At 36.7% G+C, this 18002-nt stretch overlaps 1 protein-coding gene across 1 annotated transcript in view; it reads left to right on the top strand.

Moving 5' to 3' along the window:
• The window catches only part of SLC17A6 (solute carrier family 17 member 6), a 70275-nt gene extending 58748 nt beyond the window's left edge, over nt 1-11527 (top strand). Inside the window, exons 9-12 of the mRNA XM_003341467.4 lie at nt 4963-5095; nt 6785-6895; nt 7593-7720; nt 9118-11527. Of these exons, the coding sequence (XP_003341515.1) occupies nt 4963-5095; nt 6785-6895; nt 7593-7720; nt 9118-9453 (708 nt within the window). The 3' untranslated portion in view covers nt 9454-11527. The remainder of the gene's footprint in view (nt 1-4962; nt 5096-6784; nt 6896-7592; nt 7721-9117) is intronic.
• Nucleotides 11528-18002: the final 6475 nt, after the last annotated feature.

The raw sequence follows: 18002 nt of genomic DNA, 5'->3' as shown, positions 1-18002 counted from the left end.
ATGAATTCTTCAGGAGATGGACTGAAGAAAACTTGATGGGGAGCAGCCAATCTGAGAGCTCTTTGGTAATTCCTGTTTCTAAGGAAACTGTTTTCTTCGTCTCTATGCAAGATACCTACTTCCCATTGTGCTCATCTTTTCTTTGTAGTAGATCAAACACTCCAGGGAACACTGTGGGCTGTAACTGCTTAAAACCAATTCTGCCAGTGATAGTCCACTTTCATAAGCCAGGATGGATTTCACACCAAGATAGAGATGAAGCTATCAACCTAGTCCATAAGGGACACATGTGAATGCTAATGGAATAGTGTGCTTGTCTTGGAAATATAAATCTACATGATTAAAAGGGCACGCATAAGAAAAAATCTATATGCCAAAAAGAAATTAACTATTACATATTTCTTTGATTCCCCTTTATGGTTTTATCTGTGTTCTTTGTACATGATACTCAGACTTGGTAACTCTCCTCAGGAATATTGTTTTCAGTTCAGGTCATTGCATTTCAGGAAAGATGTTGACAAGCTCTGGACAGTCCAGAGGAAGGCAAGCAGCATGGCTATGGGTATCCAGTTCATTCTATTTGAGGATCAGTTGGAATAGCTGAGTCTTTAGTCTGAAAAAGAGTTGACTCAGGAGGGATAACATAGCTACCTTCAAGTTATTTGAAGGGCCATCATGAAGAAGGCAGTTGACACTAATTTTATTTATTTATAGAAGATAGAACTAGAACCAATAGGTGAAAGTTACATTGGGTCCAATTTATGATGGCCTGAAATGCTTATTAATAATTATATCTATCCCAAAGTAGATTGGGCAACTTCAAGAAATAGTGGGTTCCCCCTCATGGAAAATACATAAGAAGACCTCTCGGGCATATTTTTTCTATCTCTGTCTCTCTATCTTCCTCTGTCTCTGTTTCTCTCTGTCTCTGTCCATCTGTCTGGATATTCTTTTTCAGGTATGATTTGGATTAGATAGCTTGAGGCCCCCTTTAACTCTGAGATGTGATTCTATGATAAATGAGTTTAATTGTTTTGGCCCAACAATTAAATATAAAGAACTAAATTAAATCAGACCTCCCTTGGGACTATGTATATAGTCAAATGAGTGACTTAATTTTTATATTCTCAGTCAGAAACCATTTTCTACTTTAATACAGACTCACTCCAATACGTTTCAGTGATCTAATTAACAGGAAATATTATATATATATTAGAGACCATCTCAGCAGCTAAGATGACCTCATAGAAACATTATTTTAACCACCATCTGAGGGTTATAGATCCATAGATGAAGACAAATGCTAACAAGTAAATAGACGTGAAAGGGTAGATAACAGGATTTAGCCACACATCCATAATCAGGAAAGGGAGTCATTTCCTTTCCCTCTAACTTTTAGGGGGAAAAAGGCTATCAAATTGCTCAGTTAACTTTCTTTGCTTCTGGGAAGCTTGCCAGTACCTGGCAAGATATGGATTTTTTGGATTGGACATGTGGCATAAAGTAGTAGAGATGAGTGAGTCATTCATTCTCATCCCCTGTAATGGGTGTAGTAACAACTATCTGATGAGCTTAAGATAGAAAATAAATTTACATTATTATTGTAAAACCTGTGATCATCAACAGTATCATTGTTCCGGCAATAAGAGGCTCTGATTGTGTTACAAGCGAATACCAATAATTAGGCACTAGCTTATGTGATGGAAGGAAAATAGATGAGAAAACAGGAGTTTAATGTGGAAGGAAAATAGATGAGAAAAAAGGAGTTTAATGTTCTTGAGATTCAAGAGACCCCTAGTAAAAGCACCCAAAGGCTAAATCTATATTATGTCAAAGGAGATGCTCCATTTAGTGCAGAAAAAGTCAATTTAGTAAAATGAAAACCACTCCATTATATTGTTTGAGTAGAACCAACTTTGTTCTTGTGAGACACTGAGTAACCAAATGGTTTCTTCAGTGGATGCATGAACATATGCAGTAGTTGTGGCATTCCTGCTTTTGAGATAAAATAAAGGCAAGTGAGCAGAATATTAGAGTAGCAATTTAGAAGACCCAAAGTATTGCTAGTTAAAATCAGAATTTTAGAGTTGGAAAAGATCTTAGAGATCATAAGGTCAGAGATTTAGATTTGGAAGAGACCAAGAGGCTATTTAGTCTAACCCCCTCATTTAATAGAGTAAGAAAACAGAGACCTAGAAAGGTTTACTGATTTGCCCAGGGGCAGAGGAAGAAGAGAAAAACCATTTATATAGCACTTACCATGTACTAGTCATTGCACAAAGTTCTTTTTTTCCTGATGGGGAAAGGGGTTTCTATCTAATATCAAGGACATTCATTCTTCCAAGAGAAAATGATGCTAAATTATGAGAGAAATTGTTAAGAAGCTTTCTGTGCATATTAGAAATAAGAGATAGTCAGAATTTACAAGCACATCTACTTGTGTTAAATATATAGCCAACACAGAATTGGCATTGCACCATTGGATATGAAAGCAGAATGCCAATAAATTATGATATTGACTATGTGACATGAGTATTGATTTTTTAAAATGTATTGATACTTCTCTGAGACACGATTCTGCAAAGGAAGAAAGACAATTTATCTGAAGATAGAGCCTTCTGGGCAATGTATATATTTCTATTGGAACACCATTACTAAACTTAAAATCTAATTAGAATATTTTAGTCTTGTTGAGATAAAGCAAATATGGTCTCTTCAGAATCTGGCTCACCTCTTTCTGAGGCATATATAAACATATATTCACACATATACATTTAAAATGAAATTGGCCAACCAGATAGGGGCACATAAGATTTTTGTTGAGGAAGCAGGTATATTGTTGGTCAAGAAACATTTATCAAGTACTTTCTATATGCCAATCATTGTGATAATCCTAGGGGATAAATAAAAAGGAGGGAGAGGAGGGAATAAGTATTTATATAGCATTAGCCAGGCAGTATACAAGTGCTTTTATAAGTAGCTTCTTATTTCATTCATACAACCCTGAAAGGTAGGTGCTGTTATCATTTTGCCATTGAGGAAACTGAGGCATCCAGGTGTATTATTAGTCAAGAAACATTTACTAAGCACTTTTTATATGCCAGTCACTATGCTAATCCCTGGGGATATACAGAAAGGAGGGAGGGGAGGGAATAAGTGACTTGTCCGGTGTCATATAGCTAGTAAGTGTCCAAGGCCAGATTTGAATTCAGATTATCATGAGTCTAATTCCAGGGTTCTATCTATTATACAACTATGATAAGAGTACACACACTGCAGAATTTTGTGAGGATTAAATGAGAATATATGTTATTTTAAAGTGGTATGAAAATCTTTGAGATCATTGTCATCTACAAAATGAGATAATTTGTGGCTTATGGCAGTGCTGTGAGGAACAAACATAGGATAATGTATGGAAAGTTCTTTGTTATCTTTAGAACAATATTAAACATTAGTCAGAGTTACTATTAATTGTTGTGGAAAATACACTAGATAGAATCATGAAAATTAAAGACGAGTTATGACTCTACCACTAATTGGATCAATGACTTTGGTTAAGTCAATTCTCTCTGGATCTCAATGCCATCTAAAAAATGAAGGTATTGTATTGGGTGACCACAAAGATTTCTTACAGCTCTAGAATTCTATAATTTCAATGATATGCTAAAGACTTTAGAATTTACCAATTTGCCAAACAAAAATTTTAAAGTTTCTCTTTTGGTACAGACAGCATTTTGTAGTGTATAAAAGATCAGTTTGAAGTCAGGAAGACCAGCATTCAAGTCCTACCTTCATGTTGGCCATGTGGCAGTGGGCAAGTACTTAATTTTTCAGTGCCCTCAGGTGACTCCCAAGCATTATAGACTAACAGATGAGATGATTATCTGCATCCAAGGAAGACATTTTTGTATCAGGAGTTCCTTACTGGTAAAGTCCCAGTTCTAGACCAAAATAAAACTCACACACTCTCTCCTTTCCCTCTTTTATCTTCTCTCTCTCTCTCCCTCTCTCTCTCTCTCTCTCTCTCTCTCTCTCTCTCTCTCTCTCTCTCTCTCTCTCTCTCTCTCTCTCTCTCTCTCTCTCTCTCTCTCTGCTACATCCCTACCCCACCCCTATGCTTTATCTTAATGAGTTTTTTAGAACAACATTGTTTCACAGTAAATGATTATAAAGCATCCAGTTTTGTAGACATAATTAGAGAATTTGTATTATTTACAGATATAACATGCAACCAATAAAAACACAACTTCAAAAAAATTTAGGAATCTATAATGAAAGAATCATGGGAAGAGATTAATTGATTGAAACTAGAATTTCCTATTTAAGCATGTGACTCAAAAATCAAATTCTCTCAAGCAGATAGAAGGGTCAGGAGAGTCTAGGGGAAAGAGTAAAAAGTAGTACAGAATGCTCATTTAGGCTTTTTGATTGCTTTTAATCTCAAAGGAAACCTCAGGGTAGGTCAGGGTAAAGAAAACTGTCCATTCTTGGAAATTGAAATAAAAGCTATTTGTTCAAATGGGAATGGCTATCCACTCTGGTTTTGATCAGTGCATCCAGGGATTGGCTTTAAGAGCTAATCGGTTTCTTCTCGGCATTCACATCTCTTATTACTTTCAAGATTTTTGGCCAAGTTCAGAATGCTGTAGTTCTGAGCTAAATATAACCCAGCCACAAAGTTGAGAGAATCCAAGCAAAAAAAATGGACCCTCACAATGGTGGTGGTAAAGGTTGACTTGAGGAATAAAATCAATAATCTCTCTCTTCTCCAGCCACCTACCAGCTCAATAAAAGTGATTACTCATTCTAGAGGGTCAATTTTCAGGTTTTTTCATTATATCCATTCTCCACACATAACCCACACACAACTTCAAACACAAGAGGTCAGGAAACTAAGTCATCGTATCTTAATGTTAGTTAATTAATATCCATTTCTCCCCTGCCCCATTTGTTTTTCATCAGGTTGGAATGTTATCTGCTGTGCCTCACCTAGTGATGACCATCATTGTGCCTATTGGAGGGCAAATTGCTGATTTTCTAAGAAGCCGGCAGATTCTCTCTACCACTACAGTGAGGAAGATCATGAATTGTGGAGGTAAGCCAATTTATTGTGCAAACCCTTGTTTTTGCTCTACTGGGCCATCTTTTCATGAGTTAAGTGTGTCCATTCATCTTAAATATTAGAAGTTGTTTGGATCTAGCTCTTTATTTCACCTTCCATATAACTCATTTCAGTGCTCCTCAATGAATTAGATAACCAACAAATAATTTTCATGACTTTCATCTTTTACTGACCAAATAGCTATGGAAGGTCAGGATGGTTGTCCTTTTGAGGTATAGGATGCTACCCACTGTGCTCTCTCTAACTGATTGTATGTGAATCTCAGCATCATAGTCATTGGACCCACTTAAAATAAAGTATATTCTAGACTTCATTTTTAAAATATATCTTCTGATTTTTCAAATATGCTAGACCCTACCTAGATTCTACTTTGGAACTTGAGATAATAGTGCAGATGAAATCATGACTCGCCATATATTAGCTTGATAGATATGGGGTCCCTACATTACTGTTTTTATAGTACCATGTTGAAGATCAAACAAGATGTTAACATTCACACTGATGTTAGTCACATTTCTCTTCCTTTATAAATTCAGCAAGGAAGGGGATAGAATGTTGGACATGGAGCCAGGAAACCCTTGATTCAAATCCCACCTCTAACACAGACTAGCTCTGTCATTCAAACTCATCAAGTGTTAATATCCTCACTACTGAAATGGGATAAATTAATCCTATAATGTCTACTTCATGGAGTTATCAAGTGTTTCCAAAGAGATAACACATTTAAAGGGGTTGGCAAATGTTTAAAGTGTTATACAAATATAAATTTTTATCATTATTATAACAATAACACCATAGATCTAGATTTGGAAGGAAACACAGAGGCCATCTTGTCCTACCCACCCCCTTTTTCAGATAAAGAAATTGAGGCTCAAAGATGTTAAGGAATTTTTCCAAGGTAGTAAGCTTCAGAGTTGAGATTAGGACCCAGGTCCTTTGCCTCAAGAACCCAAACTCTCTTTCAGTCCAGTGCAAAGGAATATGTGGATATATACTACTAAGCTGGATTTTAATCACTTCTCATCTTTCTGAGAAAAAATAAAATACTAGAACCACATAGAAATTGGTTCTAGCTTCCAGGACATATAGCCTGAGAATGTTAAATTCAATTATGTATGGATATTTTCCATTGATCTCAAAAGAAGAAAGCTTTAGATTCATTCCCCTTCTCCCTCCTGCACCTACCCCTCTGATTAAGCTAATGTGTCTCCATTAAAATGAACTAATATCTAAGAAGATATAACCTGTAAGTAGTAGATTGCTCTCCGGTGTCCTTTGACATACTTTGAATCACTCTTTTCCTTCTAGAAATCAGTTCAAAATTGGACAATCAGTGATCATTTTATAGGGGATCATTTATATGTTAAATGAGATGTTCTTCAGGCTTTATGGATGCTCATGTGAAATAGTCTTGAATTTTTTTTTATAAACCCTTACCTTCTGTCTTAGAATCAATACTGTGTGTTGGTTCTAAGAGTGATATGGGCTAGGCAATGGGGGTTAAGTGACTTGACCAGGGTCATATAGCTGGGAAGTGTCTGAGGTCAGATTTGAACCTAGGACCTCCTGTCTCTGAGCCTGACTCTCAATCCACTGGGTCACCCAGCTGCACCCTAGTCTTGAATTTCCAATGAAGTTCTTTCTTTCTGTTTGTTTTCTTAGGTTTTGGCATGGAAGCCACCCTGCTCTTGGTTGTGGGTTATTCTCACACTCGGGGAGTAGCTATCTCCTTCTTAGTGCTTGCGGTGGGCTTCAGTGGCTTTGCTATATCAGGTAAGATACAAATTTAGTCTTTTTTCCATTCATGACATTTCCTTTCAAGATTGTAGTGATAGATTGATTTTTGCCTTAGGGAGAAAATCTTATATTCTTACCATTTACTAAAGTTTTCATCAAGTTTTTTCAAAGGGAGAAAAAATGGAATTCATGAAGTTATCATTTTTTTTATTTATAATGATTTTTAATGCATTGAAAGTCTTTTAGAATGAGTAGGTCCAGTTCTCCATTCATTATGCAATGAGAACAATATAGTAAGATAGAATATAGAATATATATATGTGTGTGTATTTGTCAGGGTAAAAGAGACTTACCTCTCATCTCCTTGTACATAGGACATTCTTTGAACATGTTCCAAATCAAGACAAGTCTTGATTATGTCCTCAGGCATGTATTATATAATTCAGTTCACTAAACACTTACTAAACATCTTCTATATGCCAGGTGCTGGGGATACAAAGACAAAATGATGTACTACTGATCACATTCAATTTTCCACAGGATATCTTTTAGACAGTCAGCCTTTAGAGCCTTAGCATCATCTCTCTTATACGGTAGTTAGTTGTGTACTTATCTTTTCCCCTAAATCACTGAAAAATTATTCAAATTTTCAACAATTTAAGCTTATTATTCTCTGTTATTGAGAAGCATGGTTTTATAATCTCATGAGTAAAAGTTTGGGTATTTGTTTCAGGATTCAATGTCAATCACTTGGATATTGCACCAAGATATGCCAGTATCTTAATGGGCATTTCAAATGGTGTTGGTACATTGTCTGGAATGGTTTGCCCTATCATTGTCGGTGCAATGACAAAGAACAAGGTAGGTGATCAAAAGGAAATAGAGCATGCATTCACATTTTTAAGAGCAGAGAACTCTCCAGTTTTTCCCTCCTATTAATGTTCTTATCTACGGTAAAGGATATGAAACCCCTAATAAAGGACCATTGACACCTCTTAAAGTCAGAGGTTGACCACCTCATTGGATACCTTCAATCTACATTCTTCTCAACACCTCTCAAATGAGTTTGATATGGAATCTATATTCCATCATCACAAGACATCTGCGGGGTCAAGTGGGGCATGGGATTTTCTTTTGTAAATCTCCAAGACTGCTTGCTACTCTCTAATGCCTCTTGAGGTTGGCTGTAGCCATTCTTTTCAATTCACAGAATTGGAGAGTTGGAAGGTATTTCAAATGTCATTTAGTCAAATTCTTGTCAAAAGTAGGCATCTCTGCTATAAAATGTCTGATCAGTGCTCCTCCATTCTAAACTTGAAGGCTTTATGAATGGAACATCCACTCCAATCTTTAATGTTTTTGAATGGCTCTCTTTATAAAGAGCTTTTGCTGTCTGCTAATTTTAAATACTCTTTTACATAATATCTACTGGTTCTTTTTCACATATTTACACTGAGAAAAAGCAGAGCAATGTGCTTGTATTTTAACTTTAGAGCCTCAAAACTCAGGTCAAGGGAGGCAAAAGAGCAAATGAACTCATTTAAAAAGAGGGAATTCACTGTATAAATTATGTATTTTAAGTACTAGCTCTGAGGTTAGAGGGTATATATTCAAATATTTCCCTGACACAAACTACCCGTGTGACCTTGGACAAACAAATCATTTAAGCTCCCCAGGTCTCTATTTTCTCATCAGTGAAAATGAAAAGCTTGGACTAACTGGCCTCTTTGGTCTCTTCCAACTCTAAGTCTATGATTCTATGATCTTAATCATTCCATGATCTCATCACCATGTTTAATGACCAGTTGTGATGTAGGATGATGTAGAGGGGAATCTAATTCAGGTACAGGTTGGACTCTATCATCTCTGAGGTCCCGTGACTCTGATTAGTATAGGTGTTCTCACCCTTGCAGATCACCACCAAAGAAAATCTTCTCATCTTATGTAATTCTTATCCAGGTACTTACACAAATTCTCTCCTAAAAATTTATCCAGTGCTCTAAATGTCTTCCTCTAGTTCAATTATGATTTTAAATCTCAGGCAGGTTATAGATATTCCTTGCCTTTTTATTTCAGAACAGATAATTTTTTAAATAAAAGCACTCATGTTAGAAATATATTACTTATAATAACGCTGATCATTGATAGAATTTTTTTTCTGAATTCAAAAGCAATACAAAACTTGGAGTTCTAAATTAACACTGGACCTTTTAAACTCTGTTAGGTTCTTCTCACATTCCCATTTTTCTTTATTACAGTCCCGGGAAGAGTGGCAGTATGTCTTTCTGATTGCAGCCTTAGTCCACTACGGTGGAGTCATATTTTATGGAATCTTTGCTTCGGGGGAGAAACAACCCTGGGCAGATCCTGAAGAGACCAGTGAAGAAAAGTGTGGCTTTATTCATGAAGATGAACTTGATGAAGAAACAGGGGACATTACTCAAAATTATGTAAATTATGGTACCACGAAGTCCTATGGGGCGACAACACAGGCCAATGGTGGTTGGCCCAATGGATGGGAAAAGAAAGAAGAATTTGTACAAGAAGAGGTTCAAGACTCATACATCTATAAGGAAAGAGAAGATTATTCTTAACGGAGCTAACCATTGAATCTATTTTGTAGTGTTTGTGATTAAATCCATCGTGGTTGTTTGCACAAGAGATGTGGTGTAAACATGTTGACACATATCAAAATGACAGGTCTTGCTGTATTTAAAAAAAAACTTAAAAAACTTAAAAAAAAACAAAAAAAAATCAATCCCATCAAGTGACCATTTGTTCAAATGACCATCTGTCCCCATTAAGACATGGCATCACCTCCATTCAGGTCCAGCCATTTCTGCACTACACATTTTGAAATTTCTTGGTCAAAACTATAGAAGCAACTAGTTTCTTCTATAGACACAAGCGCTCAAACTCATAACTAATGATGAAAGCACAACTATCTGGGTTGGCACATGGCACATCAAACACTCTGGTGAAAAAGCCAAAGCTTCTTGATCATGAAAAATGCACTTATATATTTGCTACACTATATGGAAAGAGATATATCGACAGGACTTTGTGTTAAAGAATCCATATTTATTCAGTCAGAGGGAGGCAGTGCCTGCTGGCTGTAAGGTAAAGACTTCAGATTTCTGGCAACCCCCAGAAGGACACCAAATAGGCAATAGGTAATAGAATATTCTGTAGAGTTGCTATTCTGTGCTGAGGATATTAAGATATAACTGGACTTCCAGTTAGGAAAACCTGGGTTCAAGTCCTGCCTCTGACATCTGTTGACTGTGTGACCCTGGTTGAGTCACTTAACCTCTCAAAACCCTTAGATAACTCTCACAGATGAAAAGTTACATCAGAGATACTAATCTATGTTGGTGGAGGAAGTTTCTGCACTGGGGGCTTCTACACACCAATAAATAATAGATCTAGCTAAAAAAATTTTTTTGTAAAAGATTTGGTGAGACAGAGAGGAATATATTGGAGTGGTTCATAATGAAAACTAGAGTTCCAAGCATGGAGAGAATCCCTTTCTTTTCATGTTTGAGGTCTTGCAAAGTGAGGGGTATGCTTCAAGTTCTTCCATTCATTTACCGGACAGTATAAAATACTTTACATTTTAAAGATCTGAATTTTCATGCAGCATGTCTGATAACTTTTTAAAAAAATAGACTTCATTGTATTTTTACTACAACTTTGTACTGGTTGTAAAAACTCGTAGAAAAGACACATATACCTTTAAGAGTCTAATAAATTTATTATGGAGTTGTAGCCCTTAAAAGATCGTTTTAATGATAAAGGAAATAGAAAACAATTTAGACATTCTTCCCTTCATGATTCCATACTGTATTAGGCTTGTGCCACAGATCTCTACATAGAATATAAAAATATTAACTTAATAGACAATTTTTGTTATTTTACAAATCCCATTTAAAAATGTATGTCTTTGAAAATAGAGGGCAATAAATTATATGACTATATCTAATATACATATATGTCTATACCTACACATATGCACACAAAAGAAAAAGCAACAATCCTCACATAAACCAAAAGTGACATACAACTTCTGTTGGGTTTGGGAGATTGTGATTTCTACTTTCATAAAGTTGTAGAATTTTAGCATCAGGAAGAGACAGCCCGTTGGCACTTCCTACAGTAATTCAACAAGAATTGCAACATTTGTGTACCAAGCAATAAGTGCAATGCATTATAATGGGCATCATCCTTCCGTCTGTATATTAATATCTTCATTTTGCTTGTTGTAGATGTTTTGGGTGGCTGGAATGATCAGAACCATAAAGTAAACACCAAATCATTTCCTAACTTTTCAAAATGGATAAGGACAGTGTATTTCCCAACTCAAATCCAATGATTATCAGTGTGTATGTGTGTGTAATAGTCCATTCTGAGTTTTTATCTGTTCATTGTATTGTGCTAGTGACTGGAGGCCCTGCTACTGCAAATATAAAACTTGAAGATTGTTTAAAAAATAATGCAAACCCTTCTTGACCTTAAGGGCAAAATCAGATAATCTTTTGCTTTGTGCCTCAAAGTGATGTAAACTGTGGTCATAGCTTTTGCTGTGTTGAATGACAAGATGTGGACTGTCATCTTTGTTGCTGCAAAAAGTGTTAATAAAATGCTCTATTTATCCTTTTATATAAAAAAGTGTGAGTCATTTTAGTTTTATTTCTTTATTTTACAGTTGAACTTGGGTTTAGATTATGATTAATTCTCTGCAAACATGTCTAGTAGGAAATGGTTTTCCATTTTTTGCTGATTCTTTTTGATGGTTGACACAGAAAAGATGTCATTCCCTATATATCTGTAACTGGGGCAAGGTGACCAAAGCTTTGTCCAGGCTGCCAGATTTAGAGGATTCTTAAAACATTCACAGCCTTTTAGCATTCCAGAAATAGCTTAGTATCCAGGTAGCAAAGGTAATAGTTAAAACAGGAAACTGCCTGATGTCAGGGTTGGGATGACCACCATTTTGTTTGATCCTGTATCTTCCCCATGCCTGTGTCTTTGGCCTTCCCAGTTATGTCCCTACCCCACTGGGTTTGTGTCCTAACCTATAGTTTTAAAGTGCATCACCAAATGCCCAACCCAGCTAAAATTTGGAGTACTTGATTTAAGTACAAAGATTCTTTGTTGCAATATGGATTCGTGATGTTACTTGAATCTTTGAGATAAGTTAGTTCTACTTCTCCATGCCTGTTTTATTATTTTTAAATGATCTATTGTTCTGTAATTTTAGTCATGTCCAACTCTTTGTGACTCCATTTGGGTGTTTCCTTGGCAGAGATTCTAAAGCAGTTTTCCATTTTGTTGTCCAGTTCATTTTACAGATGAGGAAACTGAGGCAAGTATGGTTAAGTGACTTGCCCAGGGTCGCACAGTAAAGACACTGGAATGGTTTGCCATTTCCTTCTCCAACTCATTCCACAGATGGGGAAACTGTGGTAACAAGGTTAAATGTCTTGCCCATGATTACACAGCTAGGAAGTTTCTGAGGTCAGATTTAACTAATAAAAATGAATCTTCCTGATACGGAGGCCACTCTTCTATCCACTGTACCACCTAGCTGCACTTAGAATGATAGTGTTGGACTAAATTCCATTTAGGATATTTTTAGTTCTAGATCCATAAGTTTAAGCAAGTCATTCATTAGACTCGATTTGACAAACAGATGTTGGCATCTGGAATATGCCTTAGAAGCCAAGAATCAGCATTAAAGAATAAATCTGAGATGTCAATTTTGACAGAGATGAAAATTAATAGAAAACAAATTCATAGAACTTGGGTTTGGATGGCTTGAAACTTTGGTCTATTGTTACTTCTAGTAGACTGCTCTTTTTCAGAAATGGTTCCCAATTTCTTTTCTTTTGCCCCAAAGCATCCAAATGGTCTGTCTCCATAGTCCAAATGGTTTTCGATTCATATCGCTTGGCTGGGAGTTTATGAGTGAGCTGAGAGAATGCAAACCCCAGCTACCTGATATTTTGTTCGATGCATGTCTGATGCACAGATGGAACTATCCCCACCTTTGTGGATGTTTGATGACTGAAATTGAATACAGCAGCCACTTTAGGGAAAAATATTTTAAGAAGTCAGGGTAGAAAATGAACAATAAGCACCAGGGAATATGGGTATATACATCAGAATAGATTTCTCCTTCAATGTGAAGCTGAGAAGCTAAAAGACACTAGAATGAGATGAAATGTCACAAAGAAAAGATTTTCCTTTTGAAAGATTGTATCAGGACCCACTGCTTCTGGAAGATAAAAAAGGAAAAGGTTTTGTTCAGTTCTTTGAACACAGGATGGAAATATCCAGTCTATAGCCACTAGTGTAAGGATAGATTAACTCTTTTAAGAACAGTTCATGATTCTAGCCATTTTAATGGTGTGGTGACAAAATCATTATACTTTCCAGTAGTTTTTACATATTTGTATCCCCATGTTTAATCTATCCAGGAATAATAGTAACAGTAATAATAATGATGATGATGATAATTTAAGCATACAAGGAACTTTTTATGTTTTCTCGTTGGGATCCTCACAACTCTGTGAAGAAGGCACTATAATTATCCCTTTTTGGCAGAGGGTAAAACTTGCACTGAGAGAAGCTCAGTGACTTTTCCTGGGTTTATGCAAAAAAAAATTCTACAGTTACACATGAATTTTTAAAAGTTCTTACCTTCTGTCTTAGAATCAATACTGTGTGTATTGGTTTGAAGACAGAAGAGTGGTAAAGATTAGATAATAGGGATTAAGTGACTTTCCCAGTGTCACACAGTAAGTGTTTGAGGTTAGATTTGAACCCAAGACCTCTTGTTTGCAGATCTAGCATTCATTTCACTGAATCACCTCCTTGTCCCCCACACACATTCTTTTGAAGTTTTAAATTTTGCTTATTAAACATTAAGTTTAAAAAATCAACACACACAAATTAGAAGTGCCCATGTAGAAATATAGAATCTAAGTGTGTGGATGTAGAGTGTACAGTAGAATATAATAAGACTATCAAAAGTAGGGATGAAAGTAAGTTTTGTGTTTGTATCTACAGCATCTCCTCTACAAAGCTTTATTTCAGAACCTGTGGAGGTGCCCCTGGGTTTGCAAAAGCTATATCAAGAACAGAAAAATCTCTGTTGAGTTATGCTCTATTAAAATAACTTCCAACACAGATCTATTAGACACATTTCCCATCTTACACTCTACAATCCAATTAAACATATTTTTTGCTATTCTTCCTGCATCAAACTCTATCTTGGAGTCTTTGGACAGCTTGTCATCTCCTCAACCTCCAGCACCATGCATTCTTCCTTCCCCTCTGCCTCAAAGAATCCTTATTTTCTTTCAGAGCTTAACTCAATTATCATTTGCTTCACGAGGGCTCTCCTGTTCCTTGCAGCCACCTCTGACCAGCAAAATAGATTTATTTGTGGATGTTGGTCAAATAATTTGTCACCCACTTGTTTTGACAGCTGTTTAAGTCTATTACTTAGGCTGTAGCAGTCAACAAGTATTTATCAACTGCTTAGTTAGTATCTAGTTAGCAAAGATAATACTTAAAATAGGAAACTTCCTGATGTCAGGGTTGGGATGACCACCATTTTGTTTGATCCTGTATCTTCCCCTCTCTATTATGGCCCCATGCATGGGTCCTTGGCCTTCCCAGCTATGTTCCTACCCCACTGGGTTCATGTCCAAATCTATAGTCTTAAAGCACATCACCAAATGTCCAACCCAGGTAAAATCTGGAGTAATTGATTTAAGTACAACAATTCTCATCTGTATAATGAGCTGGACAAAGAAACAACAAAAAATTCCAGCAACTGTGCCAAGAACTACACTCAGTAAGGTCATGAAGAGTAGGATGCCAGTGAACAATGACTGAACAACAACCCTTACTGCACAGCCAGATACTCTGCCTGGTGTGGAGGATATATAGAGAAAAGTAATCCCTCAAAGATCTGATATATTGAGGGTGGTAATCTGTAAATCTGTAAATATACAAACACCCACAAAAATATAACATTTCACTGGATACAAGGTGACTACAAGAAACAGGAGAATCCTCATGAAGCAAGTGATTGAGATGAGCTTTGAAAGAAAGTAAGGATTCTTTGCTGGAGGGATCTTCAAAAATGGCCCTCACTTTGGTTCTTCTCCATGACTCTATCTGCAGTCATGGTGATGAACGAGCAGTATTTTCAGTATTTAACTGCACATGGTAGGGGCTTAGTAAATGTTTGTCAAATTTAGCTGACTTCGGGGAAAATAGTAGTTGTTTTAAGAATGGCATTCATAGGTGGATTTGTTTTCCTTTTTTTCTTTGAAGAGCCTAGTTTAAATGTTATAGAAAGTATCAGAGCCAATACTCTCCTTTTTCAGAGGAAGAGACAGACCCCTAGAAAGAAATGACTTGCCTAAGGTCACACATTAGTTAATGACTGATTGAAGACCAAAGTAATGGTTTTCTGATTTTGAGTTCAAAGAGTTTTAATCTGTCTAGATCTATAATAATATAAACTCTTTTATTTGAGTCTCTCCTTTGAGATTGCCCTAATTCTATCCACAAAACAACTGGGGAATAAATACAATTCAGTATGGAGTCAAGTGGTTATTTATATTATAACATGAAATCGCATTGGTGTAGCATGCTATAGTGGCTAGAGAGGCAGTTTCAGAGACTGGGAACTTGGGTCTGGGTTCCACCTCTGTGACCCTTGGGAAAATTACTTTCTTTCTGAATGCCTCAAGCAAGGTTAAGAGGAAAAGCTGCAGAAATATGCTCAGTCAGCATTAATAAAGACAGTTCCCTTACTGGGAATTCAAATAAAATCACAGGGTTAGATAAAACAGAGAAAGAGAAGGAGAGAGAGATAGGCAGAGAGACAGAGACAGAATAAATCATATAATGCATTATATAATTATGATATCATTATATTAGCCTTATATTAATATATATATATGCATATGTATATATATATATATAACCAAGGGATTTATTCCTCCTTTAAAATTCTACCCTGATGCTTCATCATGTAAGGAAGTGACTTAAAGTCATCAAAGACTTTGCTCATTAAACTGGAAGGTACAATAGTTAGAAAAGACCTTAAAATGGCCCTGGTGAAGAACTCTGTCCTTTGAGAACTTACCTACATAAATTCAAAGAGGATTATTACCAGGTTGGTCATAGGATGATGATTTGTACATCTATAGGAAATGGGAAATTACTAATTTCTTAAAAGGTTATAATTTGTGTCAGCAGAAGGACACGAACATTTATGAAATCCTAAGTCCTTAAAGCACCAAAAGAGTTATTTGAATGCTAGATTGAGTCTCTAAGAAGAGGGAAACTTGGGATGGGATGAAGTAGTCAGGGAAAGCTCTGGGGAAGAAGTGGGATTGAACTGGTTCTTGGCAAACAGGTAGGTTTGGAAAGATGAACTAGGAGAAAAAAGAGGTTATAGGGAAACACAAAGAACCAAAGATGGGAAGAAGCCTGCTGGGTAGAGAAGATGTAACTGATTAGTATGAAGAATGGAGACAGAAAAGCTGGAAGAGATAGTATAAATACATAAGAAGTAGCTAGAATATTTGGGTTCTTTAATACCATATGAAAGAGTTTAGAGTATGATAGCCGAGAGAGCCAACAAAAGTTTACAAGTGAGAAAATAATAATGTAGTTCTTGTTTTCTATTACCTATACTATAAAATACCACATTTCCTCAAGAGGCAGTATGGTACTGTAATAATTATTGGGAAAGATGGGGAATTTGGAAAAACGGGGGATGAGGAAGGTTTGTAGCAGGGAATGGAGGAGTTTAAGGGAGAGATGGAATATTATTGCTGGTGAGGCAAAGGTGAGAGATGCCCCCCTGCTGAAAGGCAGCAGCAGGGGTCCGATAAGGCCTTTTGTCACTGAATGACTGAGCTGATGTTCAGCTCCCTCTATGCCCAGAAAAGATAGTCCACTTATCTTACTGCAATATTCTAATAAGAGAAATTTTAATAACCAATTCAGATTGGAGAGGTATGAAGGAAAAAGGGAAGAGAGAGGCCCCTAAATAAGGTTGGAGTCTTCCTCAGCTTTGGAGCTGAGGCCAGGCCTCACAGGCTGGTGGAGGGTTTCTCCCACTCCAGTCTACACTATATCTGTGCTGGTTTTGTCCATCTCAGAATCTTAGCAGTAGACAGAAAGTAACAAGAACCCTTCTGACTTTCAGAGCAAGTTGTGCCTGTGTCTTCAGGCTGAACCAAGTAGAGGCACTCCTAATCCAGACCGGCAAGTCAATGCTCCTCCCACCTCCAACACCAGGAAGGAAGTTTGCCAGGCAGGAAGGAAGTGCTAGTCACTAGACCCAACTGCCACTCCCAGTTGCCCCTTCCCCCACCAACTATCAGTCTTGTTTCCTTTCCACAGTACAGTAGGAAAAATGATGGATTTGACATTAAAGAACTGGGGTTTGATGGTCAATTCTGCCTCTTCCTATGTACATGACTCTTGACCAACTGGCTTCCTTTCTCTGGGTCTCAGTTTCCTCATTATTAAGGTGATGATGTTGGACTAGATGACTCCTAAGGTCTTTTGTGGTTCTAAAGATATTATTCTATTTCCCTTGCTGATTAATTGATGTCTTATTATAGGATTTTAGTGAGTCCAGAATGGTTTTGCTTTAGTCCCAACCTAGCAAAAGACAATTAATGTGATTATCTCAAAATGCCATATAATAAAAGTTGATTCTTGCTATTATCTTCTGGAGTGATATGGGGAGGACAGAGAAGGAAGATGGAGAAGCAGAATGGAGACTAGCAGTTTTTCCACTACTCACCTTACTTGCTCTGTCCTCTCTCAAAATTAATGCTGCTTTAGAAACTTCCTGGAGATTTGAAGGCCATTAGTTCTAACAGAAGACATGGAAGGGAGCAATAAAGGGTGGGGGAAGGAACAGATACTTTCTTCTGGTTCCATCAGACCACATTTGCCTGCTTCTTCCTGCATGTTAAGAGAGAGGGGAAAAAAGAGTATATTCATCCTTCCTCTTTCCACCCACACAATATTCAGGAATGAGGTAAGGACCTAGGCCATAGAAATAGATTGGAGATAAGTAGACAAGTGCATTCATTCT

This window comes from Monodelphis domestica, chromosome 6 (assembly GCF_027887165.1).
Source record: "Monodelphis domestica isolate mMonDom1 chromosome 6, mMonDom1.pri, whole genome shotgun sequence".
NCBI lineage: Eukaryota > Metazoa > Chordata > Mammalia > Didelphimorphia > Didelphidae > Monodelphis > Monodelphis domestica.
This window is presented reverse-complemented; position numbering and strand designations above follow the sequence as displayed.